The sequence below is a fragment of the Corylus avellana genome, chromosome 9 (genome assembly GCF_965113065.1).
Source record: "Corylus avellana chromosome 9, dhCorAvel1.hap1.2, whole genome shotgun sequence".
Classification (NCBI taxonomy): domain Eukaryota; kingdom Viridiplantae; phylum Streptophyta; class Magnoliopsida; order Fagales; family Betulaceae; genus Corylus; species Corylus avellana.
In genome coordinates this window covers 11,228,968-11,251,364 of record NC_142498.1, presented here as the reverse complement: position 1 = coordinate 11,251,364, position 22,397 = coordinate 11,228,968, and the positions used below count along the sequence as shown (strand labels likewise).

General features: G+C 37.4%; 2 protein-coding genes across 2 annotated transcripts; one reads left to right on the top strand and one right to left on the bottom strand.

Annotated features, from left to right (window-relative positions):
• Positions 1-532: 532 nt before the first annotated feature.
• Positions 533-12,157, top strand: LOC132190580 (nuclear pore complex Nup85-like protein). The gene is made up of 18 exons (XM_059605615.2): positions 533-1,038; positions 1,620-1,722; positions 2,189-2,299; positions 2,392-2,475; positions 3,007-3,078; positions 3,225-3,281; positions 8,388-8,507; positions 8,616-8,816; positions 8,952-9,062; positions 9,179-9,216; positions 9,379-9,535; positions 10,192-10,293; positions 10,397-10,453; positions 10,634-10,780; positions 11,067-11,137; positions 11,232-11,319; positions 11,520-11,576; positions 11,699-12,157. The coding sequence occupies exons 1-18, from the start codon at positions 650-652 to the stop codon at positions 11,894-11,896; spliced, it is 2,163 nt and encodes a 720-aa protein (XP_059461598.2). The 5' UTR covers positions 533-649; the 3' UTR covers positions 11,897-12,157.
• Positions 12,158-14,706: 2,549 nt separating this feature from the next.
• Positions 14,707-20,105, bottom strand: LOC132189246 (elongation factor Ts (DUF810)). Its single transcript, XM_059603891.2, has 5 exons — positions 19,478-20,105; positions 17,894-18,763; positions 17,246-17,701; positions 16,336-16,525; positions 14,707-16,245 (listed from the first exon to the last, which is right to left on the bottom strand). Exons 1-5 carry the CDS (start codon positions 19,982-19,984, stop codon positions 15,311-15,313), a joined length of 2,958 nt encoding a protein of 985 aa, XP_059459874.2. The 5' UTR covers positions 19,985-20,105; the 3' UTR covers positions 14,707-15,310.
• Between the last annotated feature and the right edge of the window lie 2,292 nt (positions 20,106-22,397).

Below are 22,397 nucleotides of genomic sequence, written 5' to 3'. Positions count from 1 at the left end.
TTTTCATCTGATTTGGATTTTTTGAGTTTTTAATTTTAAGAATACCATCCTTAGGATTTGCCAAAAATTAAAATATGTCAATTTATCACTCTATTATAAAAGTTAACTACTTGTCATATGTCACGTGTGTATCATTTAATTTGTCATAACATCCCAATACAATGACATGTCAACAAGTGCCAAATCATTCAATAAAAAAAAGCAAAGTCCTACAAAAACTAGTTGATATGACGAGGGATAGTTAAAGGAACACAAAACCTATGAATTTTGTACCATTTATTATATTATATTTTATTGTTTTATGAATGACTTGACGGTTGTGAATGTGGCATTATATCATGAACACTAGCATGTTAAATGAGATACACGTAACAAATGACAAACTATTAACTTTAATTATAAAGTGATAGAAGGATATATTCTTAAAAAAGAAAACTCAATTACTAAATTTAAATAAGATGAAAACCTAGACCCTAAACGTTATTTTCCCTTTTTATTTAATTTTATAATTTAATCCATTATTTGCGAAGTGGCTAGACTCTCCACCCGTGCGCACGTCAATTCCTCTTGGCAAAACCTCCCCAAACCCCCACCCCTCCAAACACACTCACAGTATAACACAGTCCAACCCTCGGCATTTCCGGCCACAATGCTCGGCGTTGCTTCAGACCCCGGAGACGGCGCCTCCGTGTCCGGCGCCGGAGCTCTCGTTCCTTTCTTGCCGGAGGCCCGAGGCCCGGTGGTCTATCCCCTCCACCACGGCCTCAAGCCGCCGATCGCTCGCGTCGCCATCTCGTGGGCCCGAGGCAACTCCCTCCGCGTCTCGTTCTTCCGTCGAGCATCCGGTGACGGCTCCGACGGAGACGAAGTCGGCGGGAAGGTGTTGGAGGTGAGGCTTAATAATGGAGATGGAGATATCAGCGACGCGCAGTTACGGAGGGTCGCTTACGGTTCCGTCTCGCCATTCGCGGTTCTTCAGAGCCGGAGGAACTCGGTCGCGAGCTTGTCGAAGATCTCGTCGCCGTATCACGTTGAGTGGTAAGGACTATTGAGAAGTTCTGCTTGGTTGCTGAGAAAGCTGAGAAGAGGAAAAGAAAAGTTAAAAATTAAATATAATGTTTTTTTGATTGTTCAGAAATGAAGAGTTCAGATAAATGAATTGAGCATTTTGAAATTTTAGTCGTTTTGTTTTGTGCAATTACAATTTTACTTCTTTTCCCCTTTTGGACAGGGTACTTATATTTTGTTATTATGTGAAGCTTATAATAATAACATTCATTATATTAAGAGGACTGAAATATGATGTTTTGGCTGTTGAATTTGAATCTTTTCAATTAGAATCGCAAAAGACATGAACTTTATATAAAAAAGAAAAAGATAAGAAAGATTATTTATTTGGGAGCTTAGTTCATTATGAAAATATTTTGCTGGGGAAAGTTGAATGTGTTTTTAAACCTGTACTGGTTTTCTGTAGAGTAGTGTATGTCTGTTTCATTTGAGGGGTTCTGCTTGTTGTCTGATCGTAAGTTTTACTTAATACATCTATTATCGCATAAATTGTTACTTCATAGAATTCAACGTTTATTATATATTATTTGACTCTTTCTGAAAAAAATCAGGTGGGAGTATGTGATGGACTACAGCAAGGACATAAATTCACTTCTCGGTAATCCGAAGTCACTTCCTAGTCCAGCGATTGAAGACCCACAGGCAGTTTTACAGGTGAATCTGTTGTTATGTTGGTTTTTTGGTTTTCTAGTTGCTCTTTGATTAAGTATTGATGGGCCTGCGGACAACATTAGGTAATGTATGTTTAACTTTGAACCTCACTTAGTCACATAAGGCTTCTTTTTCCAATTTAATTTCTCTTGTTTTTAAGTTCAAAACATAAAGCTATCTGGAAAGCTATTCTTGCATTCTTAATATGAAGCATTTGGACAGAGGAATCAGCGCCTTTTTGAGGACTGCGAGTCCAATGTGTTTTTCTTAAAATCCTCTTTTTTGAGATATTTCTTAGATTGGGCTGTAGTCTATGTTCCTATTTATCCTCTTCGAATATTATAGATCTTAACTTTTTAGATTTCTGACTCCTTTTGGGTGGTTGTCTCTCTTGTATACTTTTGTGTATGAGGGCATGGCCTTTTTCATTTAATAAATTATTATTCATCAAAAATCTCAAAACATGTAGAAAGTTGAGGAGCCAACCTGTTTGAAAGCTGCATGGGAGCTGATGGAAGTATTTTATGCAGACAAGCTATCTCAAGCATGGCTACCTGAACGTCTTGTTGATTGGTTAACTGTAATGATCTTTCTTCTGTGCTCTTGAGCTGCTTCTTAATTACATTTTGTAATTTGTTACCCTGTCCATCTAATTGTTGTATCTTGTGGCAGGATTATGATAGCCTTCTCTCCTCTACACAAGCAACAATCCATTTGAAAGTTGTGGATTTTCAGAAAGAGCTTGTCACTTTACAGGTTTGGCTGTATGCTGTTCTTTCTCTTCATCTTTTTTTAGAAACGTGATACTTCATGATGGTTCAGACAATTTAACTGATTTTCATAATGTTCTGCGGCTTCTCACTGAAGTTTATAGCAGGATTGCTATCAAAACTCAACTTAAAATCCTCAACAATTTTTGTATATGGGATTCTGGGGTAATTTCATTATGGTTCTATGTTGTTATGGCATCCTAACTTGTGCATAGTTGATTTCTTCCCTCTCATGTAAATAGGTTGGCTGTTGTTGTGAACTAATCTAGCTGATTGTATGGGTGTGGATGAAATGTCTGTTAAAGAAAATTAATGTTACTAGTTCTCAGAGTGGCTTTTCTTGCATCACAAATTGAGCACAAAATTTTGTTGGGTTAAGGTTCTTATTTATGAAATCGCTTTGGCTTACTGTTTTTGTTGTTTACTTAGCGTCTGAAGTTTTAACTTGTCTTTGACCGGTGATATGTATCAAGGTTATCTAAGATGGTCATATCTTTTATGAAATTGTTCTATGCAGGTTATCGAGGATAATACTAAATATTGGGAAGTAATATCATCAGCATTAGCTGTTGGCTGGCTAGATGTTGTGGTTAGTAGTTTTTTTTTTTTAAAAAAAAAAAATTATTTATTTCCTTTTCTTTAGTTTGATGGTCTTGCCATTGTTCCAATTAATTTTGTTTGTCTTACATTTTACAGTGATAATGGACTAGATATATGCTGTTTGTTCTCTTGCAGGTGAAAATGTTGCGCTTGCATGGATCTTATCTGCTAGATCAGATTGGCAATCGTGAGGTTTGATAAATTTTTTGTGACTTATTGAGTACAATAGTATGTTTGAATATGTGCGACTGCCCAACTCACTATGCATGGTTTTTTCACCCTGAAGTACTTTTCATCTTTATTAAAGAAAATAAATTTCCTCCTTAAAAGAAAAGTTGCTTTTTAATTGTAAGTGTTGGACTTGATTAAGAAGCAAGAAGGAGATGCGCTCCTTAATAAAGAAAACAACCAGTGATTAGTTTTCATGATTTCCTTGTTCTTTTTGTCCCTACTACCTAGGTTGCTTTTCTTGTATACTTCCTATGCACATGGGGGCACCTTACACTTACAATAATATCTCGATTATTTACAACAACAAAAAGAAAAAAAAAAGAAAAAGAAAAAAAAAGAGAGAAAACAACCAAATCTGAATAAGAGGTACCTAAATTTACTCATAAAGAGAGATAGCCTTTTGAGTTATGTATATGTATATGTCGGTATATGTATGTGGGAAAATCCTTCATGCAAGAGAAGGGCAATGCATATGCAAATTGAATATTTTATTTTGGTAGTTATTTGCTACAAAAGAATGTAAACAACAGTTTCATCGTTAGAGCGTCTCCAAGAGAATAGGCAAATGGCTCATAATAGTCAAATTCTAATTTTTTATCTCTAGAAAATAGCTCTTTTTCTTCTAGAATGAATAGTGAATAGGCTGCAAAGCCTATTCATTGTTCATACTAGATAATTTTTTTTTTTTATTTTTACTTTCACTCGCTCGTCTCCCTCTGGTCTTTCATTCTCTCTCTCTGGTCGCTCGTCTCCCTCTCTCTCCCTTTCTTTCTCTTTCATTCTTCGCCTTTTGGCCGCTTTGTTCACTCGGCACTTGTTGAAGAGCTTGGAGGTGTTCAAGCAAGAAGACAACGTGGTCTCGTTGAGAAAGCTCACGAGGACCTAAGGACCTTAGGGTATCTGTACCCCTCGGCTACTTTTTGCCGTCTGATCCTTAATCTCAACCAAATATGCTATTGTACATACCAATGCCATCACGTTGTTGGTGTTCTCCTCTTTGGATAAGCCCAACAAGGTCCAGATCGTAAGGTCAGGATTCGTCCCCCTCCTAATCGACGTGCTAAGGGGCGGCCATTGGAGTGATACGAGATCTACCAATGGTTGGATGCTTTGTGATTTTATATGGGTTTTTTATTCGTCTGGTGTGGAGATGCTCTAGTTTGGATGCTCTGATTTGTTGGGTTGTATTTGTGGAGATGCTTTGTGATTTCATAGGGGTATATTTTTTCATATGGGTTGGATGCTCTGTGATTTCATATGGTTTTTTATTTGTTCATCTGGTATGGAAATGCTTTGAGGTGGATGCTCTAATTTGTTGGGTTGTATTTGTGGAGATTCTTTGGGTGTCTAATTTGTGTTAGTGGTGATGCTTTGGGTTCTTCATAGTGTGTCTAAGTAGAAGATGAGAGCAACCCAGATTTGGTGATGTTCCAATTTCTCTACTAGTTTGGAGAGAGAGAGAGAGAGAGAGATGAGAGAGAAAGAAATTGGTTGGATTAAAAGACAATAAAAAAATTGAAAAATAGTGCTTTAAAGAAAATAGAGGATAACATAGATACTTTGGTGGAGTTTGTATTGAAAAATGAGTAGGTAAAATAGAAAATATGCCTTTTTTAGTAGCTAAAATAATTGTCACTGCTAGAGATGCTATTAGATGGCTTATTAAAACTTTGGAACAATAGTTCATGATTTTCATGCTGGAAGTTTGAAAAAAGTCTTAATGCCACATTTATTGCTCTCATTTCGAAGAAATCCGTGGCTATTGATCTTAAAGACTTTCGGCCTATGAGTCTTGTGAGTTGATATTGCCAAAGTTCTTGCCAATAGGTTTAGAAGGGTTGTGGAGAAGATTATTTCGAAATCTAGGTTGGCACATCCTTGATTCTGTTCCCAACAAGGTCCAGATCGTAAGGTCAAGATTCGTCCCCCTCCTAATCGACGTGCTAAGGGGCGGCCATTGGAGTGCTACGAGATCTACCAAGGGTTGGATGCTTTGTGATTTTATATGGGTTTTTTGTTCGTCTGGTGTGGAGATGCTCTAGTTTGGATGCTCTAATTTGTTGGGTTGTATTTGTGGAGATGCTTTGTGATTTCATAGGGGTATATTTTTTCATATGGGTTGGATGCTCTGTGATTTCATATGGTTTTTATTTGTTCATCTGGTATGGAAATGCTCTGAGGTGGATGCTCTAATTTGTTGGGTTGTATTTGTGGAGATTCTTTGGGTGTCTAATTTGTGTTTGTGGTGATGCTTTGGGTTCTTCATAGGTGTGTCTAAGTAGAAGATGAGAGCAACCCAGATTTGGTGATGTTCCAATTTCTCTACTAGTTTGGAGAGAGAGAGAGAGAGAGAGAGAGAGAGAGAGAGATGAGAGAGAAAGAAATTGGTTGGATTAAAGGACAATAAAAAACATTTAAAAATAGTGTTTTAAAGAAAATAGAGGATAATATAGATACTCTGATGGAGTTTGTATTGAAAAATGAGTAGGTAAAATAGAAAATATGGCTTTTTTAGTAGCTAAAATAATTGACTGCTAGAGATGCTATTAGATGGCTTATTAAAACTTTGGAACAATAGTTCATGATTTTCATGCCGGAAGTTTGAAAAAAGTCTTAATGCCACATTTATTGCTCTCATTTCGAAGAAATTCGTGGCTATTGATCTTAAAGACTTTCGGCCTATGAGTCTTGTGAGTTGAGTCTAAAGATTATTGCCAAAGTTCTTGCCAATAGGTTGAGAAGGGTTGTGGAGAAGATTATTTCGAAATCTCATAATGCTTTTTTGCTCAAGGTTGGCACATCCTTGATTCTGTTCTCATTGCAAACGAATGTTCGGATAGTGGAATTAGATCTATTGTGCCAAGGGTTCTTTGCAAACTAGACATTGAGAATTCATATGATCACGTCAATTGAGATTTCTTACTTTACTTGTTGAAGAGGGTGTGGTTTCGTGGAGAAATGGCACTCTTGGATAGAGCATTGTATTTCTTCAGTGCGTTTTTCCATTTTAGTGAATGGCAGTCCATCCGGTTTCTTTAGTAGCTCCCCATGGTTTGAGACAGGGTGATCTTTTGTCTCAATTTCTCTTTGTTATTATGATAGAGGCTTTAAGTAGAATGCTTTCTGCCACTGTTAATGGGACCTTCTCTTAGGATTTTATGTGTGATCTAGGCACTTTGGTGTGGTTGACGTCTCACATCTATTATTTGTAGGTGACACTTTGGTTTTTTGTGGGGCTAAGCCTGATCATCTACACTTTCTACGTGCTATATTTTTAGGCTTTGAGGCTGTCTTTGATTTGAATATGTCTGGCTAAGTTGGATTTCGTTGCAGTGGGTAATGTGGAGAATGTGGATGGGTTGGTGGGCATTCTGGGCTGCGATGTTTCTTCTTTGCCTTTGAAGTATATTGGTCTTCCGTTGGGGGCATCTTAGAAGGCCAAGTATATTTGGCATGGAGTTATCGAAGAGATAGAGTGCCGGCTGGCTAATTGGAAAATGATGTACTTGTCTAAAGGTGGTAGGGTTACCCTTATTACGAGCACACTTTCCAATTTGCCAATGTATTTCTTATCCCTCTTTCCTCTCCATGTGGGTGTTGCTAATTGCATAGAGAAGCTTCATCGAGATTTCTTATGGGGCAGGATAGGAGAAGAGTTCAAATTCCACTTGGTAAACTGATCCAAGGGTTGTTCTCTGATCGTTGAGGGATGGTTTGGTGTTCGAAACTTGCTGATCTTTAATCATGTCCTCCTGAAAAATGGCTTTGGTGTTGTGCATGAGAGAGAAGCGTGGTGGAGAGTTGTGATTGACTCTAAAATTGGCTGTTTGTGGGGTGGGTGGTCTTTCAATGAACCACTTGGGTCATATGGGGTGGGGTTATGGAAGAATATTAAGAGAGATTATGGGTTATTTGCAAGTCACATTAGATTTGAGGTGAGAGATGGCGCCAATGTTAGTTTCTAGCATGGCCCGTGGTGTGGGGACAAGGCCCTTAAAGAAGCTTTTTCAAATTTATTTGGTATTGCTTGTAATAAGGATGCTGCCATAGCGACTCGCTTGGAGCTTTTCTGGTGGTTCCAATCAGTGGAACGCAAGAAAGGCTCATGATTGGGACGTGGATATCTTTACCTTATTTTTCAATCTTTTGTACTCAGTTAGAGTAAGACGGGAAGGTAAAGACAAGCTATGGCGGACCCCCTCTAAAAAAGGGTTGTTCGTTGTTAGCTCCTTCTATAATGCCCTTGATTGTACTGTTGGCATTCTTTTTCATTGGAAGAGTATTTGGCGGACTAAGGTTCCATTGAGAGTGGGTTTTTTTTTTCTTGATCAGCGGCCCTAGGAAAGATCATTATCTCAGACAACCTTAGGAATAAGCATGACATTGTGGTTGATTGGTGTTGTATGTGCAAGAGAGATATGGAGTCCATTGACCATCTTCTTCTCCATTGTGAGGTAGGTTGTGCATTATGGAATGCGATTTTCAGTCGTTTTGGGCTTTCTTAGGTTATGCATAGAAAAGTAGCTTATTTGTATGCTTGTTGGTGAATTGGTGGTTGCACTCAGAGGGTTGTTGTGTGGAAGATGGTGTCTTCTTGTCTTTTGTGGTCTTTAGAGGGAACGCAATGATAGATGATTCGAGAATCGCGAGAGGACATTGGTGGAGCTTATGTCTTGTTTTTAATACTTTGTATACTTAGACAACTGCGTTTTTAGCTCCCTTTGTGGTTAGCTTTTATGATTCTCTTGTTCCCTTTTCTTTTTCTAGTTAGGTGGTTTTCTTGTATACTTGTATGTACCCTAGCTGCTCCTTTCGCTTTTAATGATATTCCAATTATTTATAAAAAAAAAACAAAAAAAACTTTGGTTTATGTAAAGTTTGTATTGTTTCTCCAATTGTATATTTCTTAGCCAAACCTGAGGTAAATGCGTTTCATTTTCCAAGTTAATTAGTGATGCTCCTTGTAACCATGTCAATTTTCTAGCTCCAGAAGTTAGTGATGAAGCTTCAACAATAGAAATATTTGTCTTGTGACTTATATCATTTCTGTCCTGCATAATTAAACAGACAGAGAATGGACTGGTAGAGGCAGTTGCTGTTCTTATTTCCAAAATGCCACGCATGCGTCCTGAGCTGGAATCTGGAAAATTGGGTGAATGCTATAAAGCCAAGCCAGATTTTATCAAGGTATATTTGAGTATGCTAAAGACGAACGTTTTTCCTTCTTGAATTTTTTCTTCCATAGTTCTTATCAATTTTTTTTTTCTTTCTGTTTATATCTTTTTCATGAAATAGGCTTGGGAGAAATGGCGGGCACAAATTACTAAGCTGGAGAGCAGTGCATTCTGGGTTCACTGTGATCACCACCGGACCAGGGAGGGCTTGAGAAATATGCTACAAATCATGCTGGGAAATATTAACAGTCTCTGCACTGCAACATGTCATTGGATAGAGCTGTACATTTCTCACTTTCTTTACATAAGGCCATTCACGGTGGTAAAGCCTAATAATATTCCAATGAGTTATCCAAATAGTTGCAGAATTCTATTCTTTTTCTCTCGTCTCTTTGTTATAATTATTTATGCCTGGTTGTGTAGTCTGAAGTAAGCAATTAATTTCTTTTTCTTGAAGGGTTTAGAAAGTATGTATAGCCTAGCCAAGAAATGCATGCAGTTAAAACCAATGACCAGTTCCCATACGTTGATAGGACTTGTGATTGGAATTCTAGGAGATAATACTGAGGTGAGTAATGTTAATCAGATACTGGTTAGTGTACATTCTCTGTTATTTCTTTTTTCTTTTTCTTTTTTTTCACTCCTGCCCTCTTAAACTCTGTTGGAATTTTTGAAATAATTCAGGTTGTCTTAGCTGAATGCTCCAGATCATTTGGCCCTTGGTGAGCTACTAAGTTTTCTGTTTTTAATTATTTTGTATGAAGCCATGCATTGGAGGTGCTATTAGTTTTCTTCCCTTCCATGTAATTTGAAAAGTTGAAAATCGTAGATTGCTATCTGTTTCTAAAATTTTTTGTGTATCTTTGCATGTCACGTATCAACAGGATGGTTGCCCATGCCCTGGAGTTGTTGACTGCTGGGAGTGATGAAGCGGAAACTCTTCTACAAGAAGAGCGTTATAACTTGGGTGGAATCAGCATAGAGGAACTCCATCGACTTGTCTATGCTCAAGTTCTATCTTTAGATGCATTGACGTGGCAAGTGAGTGCAAATGACTTTGATATATTGATATTACATTTCTAAATTGTAGATAATTTTCAAAGAGTTAGGATGCCAATAACATATTTTGATTCATAATTTCACTTGTTCATGTTTTGTTATTCAGGTTGACATATAGAGATTATGAAAAGAATGACTTTTTTCTTTTGATAAGTATTATAAAAGAGTGACTTAATAGTGACAACTGGACTATTACTCTATAATTATTATTGTTTTAAATTAATTAACCTGATATAGTTTCACCTACATTATGTGGCAAATTAAAATGATCAATAATCAAAAAGAAATATATCATATGCACTATCTTCAATTCTATGAACTTCTATTCTATCTTGTGCATGTGGATGGCATACTCTTCCATTCATAATGGTGTTTGTGCTAGGAGTGTTCAGTAGTTTCAATGGATTTTTAATGCCATCTCAGAAAGTAAATTATATATATGATTTCTAGCTCAAACACTTGAAAAAAAAATACCAAGTTCAGTTTTTGTGGCTGGCTATCAATCAATACATGCACACACACACACACGCACACATATATATATGCACACTCTTATTAAAAAATGTATATATATGTATGTGTTTGTATGTTTGTACACCATCTCAAGTATCCTTAAACAGATGCTCTTATGTCTACAGCTAGCTCCAATTTATTTGACGTCATGCATGAAGCAGGGAATGGGTTTGTTAGAGATTTTATTGAGCAAGCAACCTGTTCAACATACTCAAATATTGCTTAAGGTTATCTGTTCATCTTTCAGTGTCATGTTTCTTTGATTTCAGTGTCCAATATTTTGATGGATATCTTTGTGACTGACTTAAGTTGTTGCATTCTTTTATGCAGATTATAGAGATATGCCGTATATATGAACTTGACAGTATTAGTTCAAACATTATGAAGGTATATGTAATTTGTTGTAAACTTGCTTGTACTTGATATGACTTTAGGGAATTCTCTGCGGAATGACTTGGCATGGATGTTGGTAGCAATTATCTGTGTGTTCTATCAAAGTTATGTTTCTGAAAGAGTTGCTGGAATTTCTCTTTGTGGCATTCTTGTTAAAAAAATTTCTATGTTTAGATTGCTGGAGTATACCATTGGAAGCATGGTAGGAAAGGTTCTGGAGTATTTTGGCTTCAGCAAGCCCGGGATGAAGTTCGTCTTAATAGGATTGCCCTGCAGTTGTTTGATTCTGTTGGACAATCGATCTCTGATGAAAGTTTCAAGGTAATTAATCTTAAAATTCCATAAAAGTTAAGCAACCAGGAGATTTTTATCATAATTTTGTTTGTAAGCCTAACATTTTTCAATTTAATTAGAATCAAGGATTTATGGTTTTGCGAAGTATTAATGCATGTAAATGGCACAATATGATTTGAGTTTCTCAAAAGTTGAATTTATTTCATTTTCAATCATGTTGTAAAAGTTTTTTGTAAAATTTGTTTGTAAACCTAGCCTTCCTCAATTAATTTTATTTCACAAAACTAATATTGTATGTAATTTGTTTGTACAGCAATGGGAGGGATTGATTGAATTGTTGGGTTCTGATTCCAAGACTGCTGGCGGTCTTGAGTTTTTACGCAAGTAGGAATTTTCTCGTATCTGCATTCTTTGAGTAATGATTTTCATCAATTTTTGTTCAATATTTTCTCACTTCTAATCCTTAGATGCATTACAGGTATAGGGATTTTAAAAAATCCCTGAAACAGGTTAATGATGGAAAAACTACTGATGTTGCTCGGCAAGCTGTAGAGTCCCTCATATCGGTACGTGTTACTTGAACATTGTTTGTCAGATTGACGCAGCTGCTTTTCCCAACATAATAGTTCTCAAAATTTAAATTTGAGAATTTTGTTGTGAATTATGATTTATTATTGTTCCCTACCAAGCTAGGTTTTTAGTTATCTTGGGTAATTTCTTGCTAGAGCTTGATTTTTAATAAATCTTATATTATATTATTATGCAGCTTATGAAAAACCCATCTACACCTCAGCGTTTTTGGCTGCCTCTTCTGTATGACTCGGTAGGCTTTCTAATATTATGATTCTGCAAGTTGTATTCTCTGCTATGGATATATAATATAAATAATTTAGCAAACAAATTTTTTTCCCCCAATCTGGCATTTTATAAAATTATGTTGTGCAGTTGAAGCTGCTCAGCTGGCAGGAGCGTCCTCTGCTAAATGTCGCTCAGACCAACCTCTTGTTGAATAAAGTGCAAGAGTTGTCGATGGCAAGGCTGCGACCGGACTTCATTGAAGCTGAGTTGCCACCGCAAGCCTTAGGTGGTGTTAGACTAGCTCTTGCTACAAATCTTGGACGTGCTATCCTGGAAGAAAAATGAGGGCCTACCCTTTGAATGACTAGTTTGCCATCTGCTCGCTGGGGCTGTCGGACAGCATGTGAACTGTAAAGGGCTGTTTCAATAGGTATTGTATCCTGCTACTCTTAGTTACATAGCAGCCTAACAAAAGGTTTGTTCTTTGTTGCGAAAAGGGGTTTCAATAGCTGTAGCTGTTGTAAATTTATATGATATTCACCTGAGTTATTCACTTATCAAATTTGTTGAGATAAAGAAAGAGAGGATATTAGGTCCTTCTGCCTTTATGTTTGTTTGTATCCCATCTGTGTACTGCTCAGGAAAAATCTACATTCATCGATCACTTTCTAAACAGTTCATTTTTTCTTTCATTCTTTCTTTATTATTATTATTATTATTATTTTAAGAAAAATCATATTTAACCCTTAGGTTTTCATGTTATTTAGATTTAGTCATTAAGTTTCTCATTTCAAGAATAAGGTTCCAAAGTTTTACCCGGATTTTAAATAGGTTCCTTCGTCACTTTAAGGTCAAGTTATCGGTTTGTTATCCACTACATATGATTCATTTGACACATAGTGTCCATGTTAACATTCCAATATCAATACCATGTCAATAAGTGCCAAGTCATCCATATAAATTACTAATTTATAAGTTGTTCTCATGAATTGATATCAGTCACACTAAATTACTATTTTGTTACCAAAAAAAAAAAAAAAAACCTGCTGTTAGAGAACCTCGTTAAGCCAATTGGAATTTTTATCATATTTTTGAATTTTTATTCCAATTTTTCCCTTGCATTAAAGGGGCAAAATGACGCTTATACCCTTTAGTTTCACACTTGTAATATTTCAAACTATCTAGAAGTCATAGTTTGTTATCTTCTAGAACTCCAACCCTAGAACGGCACTGTAGTTTGTTATTATTTTTACAATTTTGCCGCTCTTTTTATAACTAATTAGGATCCGTCTCCTGCTAGGAGAGACCCGAGCTTTAAATTCGAAGCTTCACTATCAAGATCTGCGCTTTTGCATCGTCTACAGTAATAATCATTTCTTTTTCTCAAAAAAAAAAAAAAAAAAAAAACTTCTTTTCTTGTCGTAGTGAAAGTAACTGGCCACTGATAATTCGAAGATGTTTGTTATGATAATTCGAAGATGTTTGTTAAAATAGTGTATATCTGATTGCATGTATAAACTTTAAGTAAATGTAAAAGTAAATCCATCTTCTCCTGCTGGTGCAAGAAAGAAGAAAATAGGACTAAAAACCTGAAATTGGAACGATTGCCAGAAGGTCTAATAGGTTGTCGGGTGTGTAAATAATAAGCTCATGCAGGGACATCTAACAAAAAGTCCACAAAAGCTAATTATCTTACTGCTGGTGGGGTACTGTTTAGTCCAGCTTCCAAGCTCTAGTAACAAGATTATTAAAAAGAGTGATTGTATCATCAGTGAAGAAGGGAATCCAGCCGATAGAAGCAAAGAGGCAACAAAAATGCCAGATTGTTATCAAACCCTTTTTGTTTAACTTTTTGGGAATTGCTTTACTTTTGGAAATTATTTGTTGGTTGTACATTGTGGGACAAGTGCTGGCTGTGCAGCTGTTGCCAGTTTGTTCAGCCAAACTTTTGGGAATTGTTGCTATATGTCGGGCCAAAATCGCATCAAGTCGGGCTGGGATCGAAACCTAAGGTTTCTGAGACCCTGGGATCCATCTTGGGGTCTCTGGGCCCAAAACTGGCTTGAGAGTCGTTTTGAATCCGATTCTTCATCCCTTAATTCATAATTGATCCCCACAAACCTTAGGGTTCAAATCACTGATCCCCACATTGGTCACCAATTATTTCCAACAAGCTTTACAAATTAATAAGGGCTGTGTAGGGAATCTAGGGATAGTCCAAGAACTTCTGTTGTATTATAAATTTTGTGAGCAATTCTAACGGTCTCATTCTATCCTTTGTATGGATTAGTTTTGTGTTTAAAGGTTGGGAGCTTTTTCCTCAATATTTGTGTGTGCAAGGACTAAAGGTGCATTTGGAATTGCGATTTTACAATAATAATATGCAATTTTTTTTTTTAAAAAAAAAATCACAATGGAGGAGAAGGTTAGTTATTTTACAATTATAAACAAATGTCCTTATTGGCAATTTTGTCCATCAAACCGTAATTATATGCTAATATTATCCAAGTATTCAATTGATAGAAAAAATACTTTTTAACATGTTTTACTAAACGCATGTGCGATTTTTAAAAGTAGCAATTTAAAAAAATATATTTATTAAAATCGCACTTATTAAAACTGCAATCACATACGACTTAAGTGTTGAGGCATTTAGTGCCATCACAACTCACAAGGAAAATAAAAATTTGTTAAAAACAATAGCCTTAGTCCAACCCCTTGGCTCCTTTCTTTAGTAGACTCCATAACCTGCTACTTAGCATTCTCTGGTGGAAAGGGCTGCTCCCTAACAATCTTCGGCACACATCTCTCGTTCATTTATGGAATTATTAGGTAGATAAAACCCATTAATTCATTTATGGAATTATTATAAACTTTGTCAACCAATTTTTTTTTCTTCCTTTTTTTTTCTTTCAATATTTTTATTTTATTGAAATAATAAATCTAAAAACTCTCTTATACAATACATATACAACTGAATTGATGTAGAGTGCCCATAAACTATTGAATTTATGTACCTTTTTTTTTTTTTTTTTTTTTAATAAAAATTGATCCAACAGGTTTTGGGCCATTTCTGGGAGCATGTTTAGGAGGCAGAGGAAGAAGAAGAGGCGACAGAGACTGTAATCAAGAGTCAATCCTTGAGATGCACCAAAAGAATTAAGAATAATCAAGACTCGCATAGAAATAGGCTTACAGTATACACAGTGAACATAAATCTGACTGCAATTAACAAGAAGTAGCCCCCACCCTTATAATACATGCTAATAACAAATAATATCAGTACTAGAATAAACAAAAAATAATACCCACCACTACAGAGTAATTCAACCAAAAAGTGGGAAAAAAAGGAAACAAAGAATGGGAAAAGATTTAGCTAGAGCTAAGGAAGCTTGGGAGGAAAACAAACAAAATACAGTATATAACGGACATCGAAGGAATCTCATATGACTTTATATGACAATGAATTTCAAAGAATATCGGTCCACCTTCCATCACAAGCATGCCTCTGGAAGTCCTCCGCACCCCTTTCGCCTCCGCTCGGACTCTAGATGGTCACAAACAGTGGCCAATGCTAATATACAGGATCATTGCTACTTCTTTAAGGCACCTGATGCTCACCCGCACATGAAATGAGGAGGAACTTCTTGGCCCATCTTTACTAAATACAAGCAGAACTACGAGATGTTCTGCAAATGCAGCATCAGTGCAAGAATAGCTTGCCTTGGTTGCCCTGTCCATGCACCAGGCTCAAGTTTCTTACAGTTTTTTGGGCATATTGTAAGTCTTCTTTAGAAACTTTGAAGCTGCTTCATCGTTCCGGTAGCATAGAACACGTAGAAGTGTGTTTGGGTCTGTTGGGTTCCACTGCCCAGAAGATGGAGGTAGTGGAAGTTTGGACCTGGCCGAAGAGCCGTATGTCTCCAAGGTCACACGTCTGAACCGCTCAATGAGGCTCTCGGTATCAGTTCGGAAGAGTGGAAGGACTCCTCTCACTGTAGTACAAAACTTATCTATCAATTCAGAAGGCAAGCCATCCCCATTCACCCAGAATAGATCTTTAAGGGATTTAAAATCATCTTCTATTATCTGAGAGTCTTGCCGAGAGAAAGCACGGGAAGGGCCTCCAGCAAGCAATACCAGCAAGAGCCCATCAAAGGAAGCCCTCATTATGTCAGTAATAAGCCGTGTACGAACCCTTTCATGCACAGCGTCTGAAATGATCACCAGGTTCTTCTCAAGCTCCTGAATAAAAGGATCGATCCTAGAAGATGATGGCTCTCCAACATATAAGCCATCCCATAGAACATGACTTAGATCATGGAAGATTATTCTATAAGCCACTGCCTCACAGAGTTGCTGAATTCCTTCAATACAAGCAGCCGGAGAAAGCTCAAATTTCTTAACCAAACCATTTGAAAAGTCCTCTGCATGAGCAGACTCAGAGTTTCTGAGACGAGTGATGATCCTCTTCTCCATAACATCCAACTCACTCCAGACTCTTTGCAGGGTGTTTATACGAACACACAGCTGTAATATTCCAAAGGTGTTATCCCCATTCATTGTAGCAACCTGAGGATTCCTCTTCTGAGAATTTGGAGATTTTTCTTTCTTCTTTCCGAAGCCTTGGAACTTTGATCCTATAGTACATCTCGTCAATGCTGGCAAGGTGGGAATAAATGTATTCCGTGATCCTGCATTTCCAAATAAAGAATAATAATTACCAAATATATGACAAACCTGAAACCATGTAAGCCTAATTTGCAATTTCTGAAAGCACTTACCACAGCCAGATTTTGCCTTGGTTACGTAATGTTGAAGACATCTGTCAAGACCAGCCATCAAGTCAGGAAGCAGTGCAGGATGCATTGGTATTGGCAACTGAAAGAATGCATCCAAAGTTTCATCTAGAGTTCGCAAAACTTCAACAGCAGATGGAGCATATCCTTCTTGGTTTCCCTGTGGATTCCACACCTAAATATCATAATGAACAAGGTTAGGTCAAGGACAGAGGATAAAGATATATGTTCACTGGCCAATGGTCCTAAAACCAAATGGCATCATCCCCTTCTTCCATGGCATTACCTCTTCCCACAAGTGAGGGGTAGAGGGTGAGATCATGGGTTTAGTCCCGTGTGGGAGCATGAGCTGTATAGTTACCTCTATAGCGCTAATTGTTCAATTTTATTATAGAATTACTAATGTCCATCTTAAACTTATCTGTAAGCAAGCCTCCGTACAAGATGGGAGACTTAGCATAGCCAATTAAACAATTCTTTATCAGAAAATTCAACAAATATTTCTGTCAAAATTTGTCAGGACGTTCCACCTGAGGAAGCTTTATTTCGTAACAGGTAACATGTTATCTAGATAATTTTTATCTGAGATTGTGCCTATACATATAAAACAACAATTCCTAAGTTTTTCACTTATACCGATTGAACAGAAAATAACTAAACTCTACATAGATGGGTTGGCATTCTCTTTTTTTTTTTTTTTTTTTTTTTTAGGGGGGGTGAGGGGGGAGGGGGTTGGGTGGGTGGTGGTGGGAGAAGAGGGAGTAACTAGATGCTTCACATCCAGCTCCAGTACTTGCCCATGAGCCCACAGAAGTGGATCCAGTAAATTAGCTATGATAGCAAACTTCAAGTAAAAATGCATCAACAGAGAATCTTCAAATGCATGAGTTCACACCTCTTGTTGCAGATTCCTGTCAACCCATTCCTTCAGTCTGTCTACGCTCTTTTTGATCCACACTTTAACCAGATTGGCAACTGTAGCTTCAGCTTCATAAGGAGGCATCTCACGAATTATTGCCTTCCCTCCATCGTCACTGTCCACTGAATCTTCCACTGCTATCTGCACAAGGTCTTTCTCCAGCTTATCAGCAGCTCTCAACACTTGTACTGCATCTGGTGTCAACTCCATTATACCCGATATGAATTGCTTGAGCTCATTCCCATAGCAAGCGTGAAGGGTGGCCACAGCCACACCAGCTGCAAAAGGATGCCATCTCTTCAGTATTGGACTGAACACCTCCTTCTCATTAATGGCCAGATCACCAACATCCTTTGCAAGGATGGCAAGGAGAGGAAGAGGATTTGGCTGGTTTTTGGATGCTCTCCTGCTTGAGTCTGCCTTTTCCATTCGCTAAATAATAAGAAGTCAAACATATTTCAGGTGATATTTCGACCGTAAAAGAACAAAAGAAAGAAAAAACTATTGAATCTACTGCAATGTAAACAACACTGGGCATACTAACACACCGAAATCCCCAGTGTATCACATTTAGGCCCTCTTACTAATGGGAACAGCCAGATGAAGAATGAAGATAGGACTTACCTGAGCAAAAGCCGTGCGTAGTGATGACCTGATGTAAGTTTCAATCCTGTTGCGAGCCACATCAACTTCACCTTTCCTCCTCCTGCGATACTCATTAGATATATCTTCAACCAAAATCTTGGCAGCTGATACCCCCAAAGAAACAATGCCCTGCATGGTATCGATATTTCCACCATCAAAAGTGTCATGATATGCAAGGAGCCTTTTTTCTGCCCAACCCAACATTGAACTCAATGTAGAACTCAATATCTTGGAGTACTCTGCATCCTTTGTTGTTTTTGCATCTTTTGCAACTTCTGCAAGCTGACTATCAGCTGCATACAGCAGATCCATCTCAACTTGGCCAGTTGAAACAAAACGGTGAAATAAAACCCACGTGAAGCAAATGTTATGGAGCATCTGGTTCATTCCAAGAATTCCCCATGTCTTCTTAATGTGTTCCATCAGCTCATCAACTTCATCAATAATAGATGTCTCGTCATTAGCATCAAAGCAGGCTTCTAGCAGCATTTCGTAGAGCCGGAGATTCAGCGGGAACCCATCTGCCCAGTGGCATGTTTCATAGAGAGACCCGTCAGATGATCTGCTAGCAAGAGCCATAACAGCGCTACGAAGAACTTGCATAGATTCATTGTTCTTCCCAGTTTCTATGGGTTTATCCAAAGCCCCACGAATAATTTGCCGCAGCCTCTGTGCAGTAGAATATGACTTATCTAGTGGTGTATGGGGATGCAAAAGGAGACCAGCCTCAATAACTTTCAGGGTTCTCTTCTGCCATGCGTCATATTCTTGTTGATCAGTAAAGTCTGAATGCTTGAGCTGCTGTAATAGCTCTAGTGGAACTACCACCGACTCAATTCGCCTTCCAACCTGTCATGAGAACAAGAATACAAGGCCTTGATAAACTTGATTGCATTTTATCAAAAAAAAAAAAAATGGAAACCCATTGTAGCATTATAACAACAATAGATCCAGGAACTACGGACAAAAACACAAACTTCCGAAAGTAGTTAATAATATATTGGCCACCATTGGAAACAAACCAAGAAGGAACTCGAAATTAAGACAATTAATGTAAGGGAATTGTAGTTCAAAACTTGGAAATTTTACAACTACCAAAAAAGGCTACGTTTCAGCAATTTTGAGGTCAAAGAGAAGGAGAAGCCAGGAGGAATTCCAAAATTCTAGGGAAACTTTCGAAAATTATGTTTCTTTGAACTGCAGTTAACTTTAATTATGATCCACATACGCTCATCATCAGATCCAACGAAAATGATTTCGCTCAGGAAAACAAATTTAGTACAAAAACAATAATAAAAGAAAAAAGTAGTTAGAGAGTAGAAAAACACCAACGCCAATGAACCAGAAATCAAAAAATAAACCCCCAGCAAAAAATGAAAGAAAAAAAAGTAATAAAATTCAGCTACATTTCTATCGTTTTTATAATTTCCATTTCAAGGTCCAAAGAAATACAGAAACAATAAGAAGAAAACCAAATCTCAATAACTCAAAAGCACATTGATGACCCTCAATTGGTGTGAAGTAGAGAAGGAAATAAAATCAGAACCCTAAAATGGAGCTGACCTGGCCAGCAGCGATCCTGAGTAGAGCTCTTCTGACTCTGGAATCCGCGGCCTCCGAGACCCCCATTTGAGTCCTCATAAGCTCCCCAACAGTCATTGGCCTCCTCGGCTTCACCTGACCAGACCCGGAACCGGGTCCCGACCCGGGACTCTTCTTGGAGCCCGACCCGGATGGCGATTTGAGGCCGAATGCCTTCTTGACCTTGCTGGCGGCGGTGGAGGTGAGGGATCGCTGCAACCCGGGCGAGCCCGGGGAGTGATGAGCCGGCGAGTCGGGATTGGGGACGTAGGTGAGTTGCTTGCCGGTGGAGGTGCGGCAGGCAGCGACGAAGATCTCGTAGGCGGTGAGCCGGAGTTCGGAATCGGTGAGCTGGGCGCCGAGTTGGCCGAGTGGGGACGGTAGATCGGTGGGATGAGCTTTGGCAAGCATTAATGGCGGCGGCGGCGGTGGCGGTGTTGTCTCCCTCTTGGAGTGGCCCAGAGACAGGTCTCTGAAGAGGTGAGCCATTGCATACAGGGAGAGAGAATGAGTTAGAATCTGTGCTTCTGCATACACACACACACCAAAATCTAGACTGGACACTACTGGAGAGAGAGAGAGAGAGAGATAGGATCTGTTGGGCTTTTTCCTTTTCTTTTTCTTTTTTTGAAAAATATTAAGAAATAAAAAAAAAAAAAAAGGGGAGGGGGGAGTAATGAAATTGAATTTGAGAGTACGTTAGAGGACTTTTTGGTAATATTCTAGTTTTGTCGGAGTGATCAGTACAAATTACAATGCAGGAGGAGGATCTTAAATTCTTAACTTTATATAAAGAGAAGAGAAGAGAAGGGTAAAGTAAGAATTAGCTTGGATGACGTGTCCAATATAAAATAAAATTACGAGTTTGGGCCCTGGGGCTTGAAAACTGATGACATCTCACCCAATCCTCTATAATAATGTATTATCATCATCCTAACCTAAGAGAAAAGAGATTATTGAAAGTTAACGTGTTTTGAAATCAAAATTTGCGCAAATCGTAGCCACCCAATGCACGTTTGATGTTTCACACCGTCAAATCAGTGACTCATTTTTTTTCCTTTTAAATAAAATCACCCCGGCGGCTTTTGCCACTTTTTGCATTTACATTTAACTGATTATATCGCATTCTTCATTAACAATTTAACATCAAAGCGTCACAGTCAAGCTAGCCCGACTCAGATTAATCATCCACAAAAATCTAGTAAGTCTCCCAAACTTATAGATAGTAATCCAAGTGGGCACTGAATCCTTTATTCTCGTTTGTTGTTATAATTGTACAATCAAACAATTTTATAGGTGGAATCAGTGAATTCATGGCTCAGTAAGTTAATGCAACCAACCAATATCCTCTGTGTGTGTGACGTGAGTCATTTTTGCTTTATTAAAATTTCTCTCTTTCATCAAAAATCATTTAAATTAGAAAATCAGACTGCAACATACATTGGCATCAGACTACAACATACATTGGCATACATAAATTACTTAAATTGTAAGGGTTTTTTTACTATGGTAATTTTTATTTATTTGTTGGCTTTGAGAGCGTTAATAACTTTTAATAATTTAAGTGAGATATTAACACAATTGATAATTTAAAGGGTCATTAACCATAGAGTGATTGGTAAAGAATGTATATATACTTTTTCCCGAAATAAAACATACTAAATACAATTCCATCCGCCTACCCTTTTTTATTCTTATTTAAGAAATCTGTCTTCGTTGGTGTACAGTTGGCAAGATTTATATCCTATTAGTTTTATTTCCTTTTTCCTGAGCGGTAGGGAAGATCCATATACACATGCGGTGCAGTGACCAAATCACAACTCGAAAGAGGGTTGAGAAAGGACAGAATTTTCCTTTTAAATCCGGTTAAAATTTTATAAAAATGGCTTTTTGTATTTTTTTTTTAATTAAAATAATTTTTATTAAAAAAATATATATAATAAAAAATATGTATTTGTCACCTAAAAAGTAAGCTATGTTATTTTTATAAAATAAATTTAAGAAAATTCCTAAAATTCTGTCCAGTTGCGAACGCGTGTGAAAACTGAAAAGCACGAAGGTGTGTGTCGGGTGGGTTTTTGGGAGACGGAAAAGTAGTAGAAATGAAAGCTGGAACACGGAGGCAAGCGGTTGGCTTTTTCATAAACCGTTGAATGTTGGTCCTTGATTGGTGGGGACCACCCTTCACATAAAAAAAATATTCAATAATGAATCACAGGAGCGAGAATTGTTTATTAAGCAGAAAAGCAAGACATTACAATAAATAAAAAAATAACGAGTGACAGCGGCAGAAATATGAGGACGATTTCTTTATTGTACTCTCAACGGGCAACACACTCAACCCAACCAATCCCTGCCAGCACAAGTTGAGAATTTTTCAAGCACCAAGGCCAACCACAGTAATAAACCACATTGCGTTACCTAACCTTATTATTATTATTTATTTTTTTAAAAGGTTTTTATTTTTATTTTATTATTGTCAATGTTACCTAACCTTATTATTATTATTATTTTTTTTTAAAAAAAAAAAAAATCTGACAAATGTAATTTATCTTGTCAACTAAGAAGTCACGTGTCTATCTTATATCAGTAGTCAATGCAATCAACATGGGAGACCAAATTAGAATGCCCATAATATTGAGCACTTGTATTTTGTTTCTATGAATGCCTTAATCAAATAACATTGGGCACTTCTATTTTCATTTCAGTATGGTCGACATACGAGATGCTTCAAGGAATGCACATTATTGGACTTTGAGAAATTGTTTTAGTGGTTCAATGGTGCAAGAAAATTCTCAAATGGTCAGGACATGTATTAGGACGTGAGTTCGAATATCTGCAATGGAGAATCTCTACATGTGCCTAATTAGTATTAACCGCATTGAATTCTTATTAATGTTTT

Coding starts and splice junctions, on each gene's coding strand:
- LOC132190580 (XM_059605615.2), top strand. CDS start 650: ATGCTCGGCGTTGCTTCAGACCCCGGAGACGGCGCCTCCGTGTCCGGC. Junction 8,508..8,615: donor CCAAGCCAGATTTTATCAAG/GTATATTTGAGT, acceptor TTCATGAAATAG/GCTTGGGAGAAATGGCGGGC. Junction 11,320..11,519: donor CTGTAGAGTCCCTCATATCG/GTACGTGTTACT, acceptor ATTATTATGCAG/CTTATGAAAAACCCATCTAC.
- LOC132189246 (XM_059603891.2), bottom strand. CDS start 19,984: ATGGCTCACCTCTTCAGAGACCTGTCTCTGGGCCACTCCAAGAGGGAG. Junction 16,526..17,245: donor ACAGGAATCTGCAACAAGAG/GTGTGAACTCAT, acceptor TATGATATTTAG/GTGTGGAATCCACAGGGAAA. Junction 16,246..16,335: donor CAAGGCAAAATCTGGCTGTG/GTAAGTGCTTTC, acceptor TTGGAAATGCAG/GATCACGGAATACATTTATT.